This window comes from Mus musculus, chromosome 2 (assembly GCF_000001635.26).
Source record: "Mus musculus strain C57BL/6J chromosome 2, GRCm38.p6 C57BL/6J".
NCBI classification, from domain to species: domain Eukaryota; kingdom Metazoa; phylum Chordata; class Mammalia; order Rodentia; family Muridae; genus Mus; species Mus musculus.
Window position 1 is genome coordinate 85785161 of NC_000068.7, and position 3946 is coordinate 85789106.

The following is a 3946-nucleotide window of genomic DNA, read 5'->3' on the forward strand; positions in this document are numbered from 1 at the left end:
GGCTCTGAATTATGCAGTTCAGAAATGAAACTGAAAATCTTTAATTTAAAACTTGGGCTATTGCTTTAATTGCAGGAGTCTTCCATATTCATAGAAAAAACCCCACAATTCTTTGATCATCATGCCATTATTTAAAGGAGAAAATGTCTGTAAACCTCCAGTCATTGTTGATTGATGGATACATTGCTTAAATATCTTAGTATCTTTGTTTATTACTAATCTATGTTTTCACCACATCATGTTATTCAGGTCCAGTATTTGTTGATTGCTTATTTCTCTTAATCTCTTATGAGATTATCTCTAAACTGTTTCTTCCCTGCATCCTTCTACACTGGATTTCCCCTCTGTCAACATGGATGTAGACAATCGCACCATCCTGACTGAGTTTATTCTTCTGGGCTTCTCAGCAGACCCCCATTGGCAGCTGATTCTATTTGGAATATTTCTAACCATCTACTTGATGACCTTGTTAGGGAACATGACCTTGATTATTTTAATCCGCATCGATTCCAGGCTGCACACACCCATGTACTTTTTTATTGGAGGTCTATCTTTTTTGGACTTCTGGTATAATTCTGTATACATACCAAAAATCTTGGTCAACTGTGTTTCAGAGGATAAGCGTATTTCTTTGGCTGGTTGTGGGGCTCAGTTTTTCTTTTCCTGTGTAGCAGCCTACACTGAGTGCTACCTGCTGGCAGCCATGGCATATGATCGACACGCTGCAATTTGTAGCCCATTGCTCTATTCAAGCATCATGTCCACTTCTCTCTGTGCTGGGTTAGTGGGGGCCTCCTATGTGGGAGGGTTTTTGAATGCCATAGCCCATACTGCCAACACTTTCAGGCTAAGGTTCTGTGGTAAAAATATTATTGATCACTTTTTCTGTGATGTGCTTCCATTGGTAAAAATGTCTTGTACAGACACCCGTGTCTATGTGAAAATCCTTTCCAGTATGGTGGGCTTCACTGTCCTCTCAAGCATTCTTGCCATCCTAATTTCCTATCTCAACATCCTGCTGGCTATACTGAGGATCCGCTCAGCCTCAGGAAGACGAAAGGCTTTCTCCACCTGTGCCTCTCACCTGGTCTCTGTTACACTCTTCTATGGTTCCCTGCTCTTCATGTATTCAAGACCCAGTTCCAACTACTCCCTGGAGAGAGACAAAGTAGCTGCCATGTTCTATACCATCATCAATCCATTACTCAACCCTTTTATCTATAGTTTGAGAAACAAAGATGTCAAAGAAGCCTTTAAGAAGTTGATGCAGACTATAAAACAGCAAACCTGAAGATTGCATTTATATAATGGGGCTGTTCAAAACTCGCTTATAGACATGTTTGATGCATTTCTCTCTTTAGTTTGAGTTGGAAGAATATACTCACAACCATGAAAGTCTTAACTGCATTCTTTTTAGTTATGATTAATATAGCCTTGCTATGTAAACTTTTCCAAATCCAAAATGATGGATTTTGCTTCGTAATATCCTTGTTTACTTGCAAAACTAGCTTTAAAACAGAAAGCTTCTCCATTTTTGGTAGGGATGATCATGTGAAAAGAATGAAATAACAGAAGTTGAATTGTTTTCTACTACTTAGTTTGATTTTGAAGTTTTGGCCATGAACTGTATCAAATATGGAAGTGGTACAAAGTGGCCAGATTGCTAAAAATTTGTTTAAGATTTTATAAATTAGTATTCTTTCTAAGGTGTCTCTTAAATTTCTTCCTATAAATATAAGTAAATACAAAAAAATTGTGTACAACTTTTGTTTTCTGCACCTGGATATTAATAAAAAGTTTTAAAGAAGTATTTTGAATTAAATAAAAATAAAAGGCTGGAGACATAGCTTATTGGTTAGAGCATATATTGCTCTTGCAGAAGAACAGAGGTCAGTTCCAAATATCCACATTGAGTGGCTCATCATTGTATGTAACTTAGACTACAGAGGCATCTGATGTCTCTGGCCTCTAAGCACCTGAAAAGAAGTGCACATGCCCATATACAAACACAGACAATGTGTACATAATTAAAAGCAAAATAAATCTTCAAATAAATATTTAAAAATAAAATATTCTAAATCTAACATTAAAAACACATTTTTAGGCTAGTACTTTAACCTAAAAGAGTACATATATTGTCCTTTATGATTTACTTCAATGTAAGTCCTATTGAAGTAAAATATTGTAATTAATTGGAAAAGGCTTAAGTAAAATTATATTCAGATCTATTCTGGACCCCATGATTGTTTTCTTTCCTTGGGTATTTTATGTAAACTTTCAGTTCAGTGTTTTTCATAATGTAGTGGCTTAGTTGATATTTTAGTTACCTTTTTAAGATTTTAATCAAAATATTAAAAATCCTGTACTTTGCAAATGAAGATAATACAACTCAATGCTGGAACTTTCCTATTGAAAAGAAAATTGGTGTTGTGAGAATGAACTGATTATGTTATTAAGTTAATTTTCAATTGGTTATTTTAAAAGTGAAATATAATATCTTTTCACTTTTGTAATGGACCTTGATTCAGCTTCTTCAAATGTAAATTATTTCTAATTAGACTCAGTATTTTAAAATTCACATTGTATTCTGACATAAAATTATAATGCAAATGATAAATGTAATACCCTTATTTATTATCATATAAAAATTTCAAAATATTCAGTTTTATTGCTGTATTTTTCTTTTATTGAAAATAGATTATTTTCTGATAAGATATACATAATATATCCTCATTACATTACTCCTTCTATTTCTCCCTATTTCTGGCCACTTCATCTTCCATCTAGATCTACTCATTTTCTGTATCTCCTTAAAAACAAAGCAAACAAGCAAAACACTCCAAACAACAAACAAACAAACAAAACAAGAAAACAAGTTTCTAAGAGATACCAAAACAGGAAAAAATAAAATATAATAAAATGAAACAAAAAGCATCACATTGAAGTTAGACATGCCAAATGAACCGAAGGAAAAGAGCCTAGAACGCACAAGAATCAGAGACCTTCTTGTGCACACACCCAGGAGTCCATAACAATACTGAACTGAAATCTATAATATGTACAGGGGATCTGGTGGAGACCATCATCTTTTCTTACTCTTATAGACTTCCTGCATCCTCTCTGGGTTTCCTTAACTTGAAGGGAAAGACTTGATGGAGACATCCCATTTACAGATGTGTGTTCCAAGGTCTCTGTCTCTCTGTCTCTCTCTCTCTCTGTCTCTCTCTCTGTCTCTCTCTGTCTCTCTCTGTCTCTCTCTCTGTCTCTCTGTCTCTCTCTCTCTCTCTCTCTCTCTCTCTCTGTCTCTCTCTCTCTCTCTCTCTCTCTCTCTCTCTCTCTCTCTCTCTCTCTCTCTCTCCACTTGTGGGTCAGGATGTAGCCCATAGCTACTTCTCTAGCACCACGAATACTTGCCACCATGCCCACTGCCATGATGATAATGGGTTAAGTCTCTGAAATTGTAATGTAGACCCCCAACTAAAAGCTTTCTTTTATAAGAGTTGCCTTGTCTTGGTGTCGATATACAGCAATAGAACAGTGACTACAATTGATGACACTATCATGGGTATTTTGTCCACTTAAAACTGGAGTTTTTCAGGCTTCAATATATAAGCTAATACAATAAAAGCCCAAGTGTTGTTGGCTTGCTTTCTTCCTTTCTTTTTATTCTTTCTTTCTTTCTTTCTTTCTTTCTTTCTTTCTTTCTTTCTTTCTTTCTTTCTTTCTTTCTTTCTCTCTCTCTCTCTCTCTCTCTCTCTCTCTCTCTCTCTCTCTCTCTCTCTCTCTCCCTCATGTATTTCTTGATTCCCCAAGTACTTCTCTGAACTCTGTGATAGAGCCATGAAGATGATAGACCTGACCCTTATCTGGTGGGATCTTTACTCCAGCAATAAGTTATTCAAAAGTGTAACGACAATACAACAACATGCATTTAAAAAACAGATGA

General features: G+C 35.5%; 1 protein-coding gene across 1 annotated transcript; it reads left to right on the forward strand.

The window, feature by feature from the left end:
• The first annotated feature begins 313 nt into the window (after positions 1 to 313).
• Olfr1015 (olfactory receptor 1015) lies at positions 314 to 1329 on the forward strand. The gene has a single exon (NM_146571.2). It carries the CDS (start codon positions 353 to 355, stop codon positions 1289 to 1291), a length of 939 nt encoding a protein of 312 aa, NP_666782.2. The 5' UTR covers positions 314 to 352; the 3' UTR covers positions 1292 to 1329.
• Positions 1330 to 3946: the final 2617 nt, after the last annotated feature.

Excerpts from the sequence above, each read along its gene's own strand:
- Olfr1015 (NM_146571.2), top strand. The coding sequence starts at position 353 with ATGGATGTAGACAATCGCACCATCCTGACTGAGTTTATTCTTCTGGGC.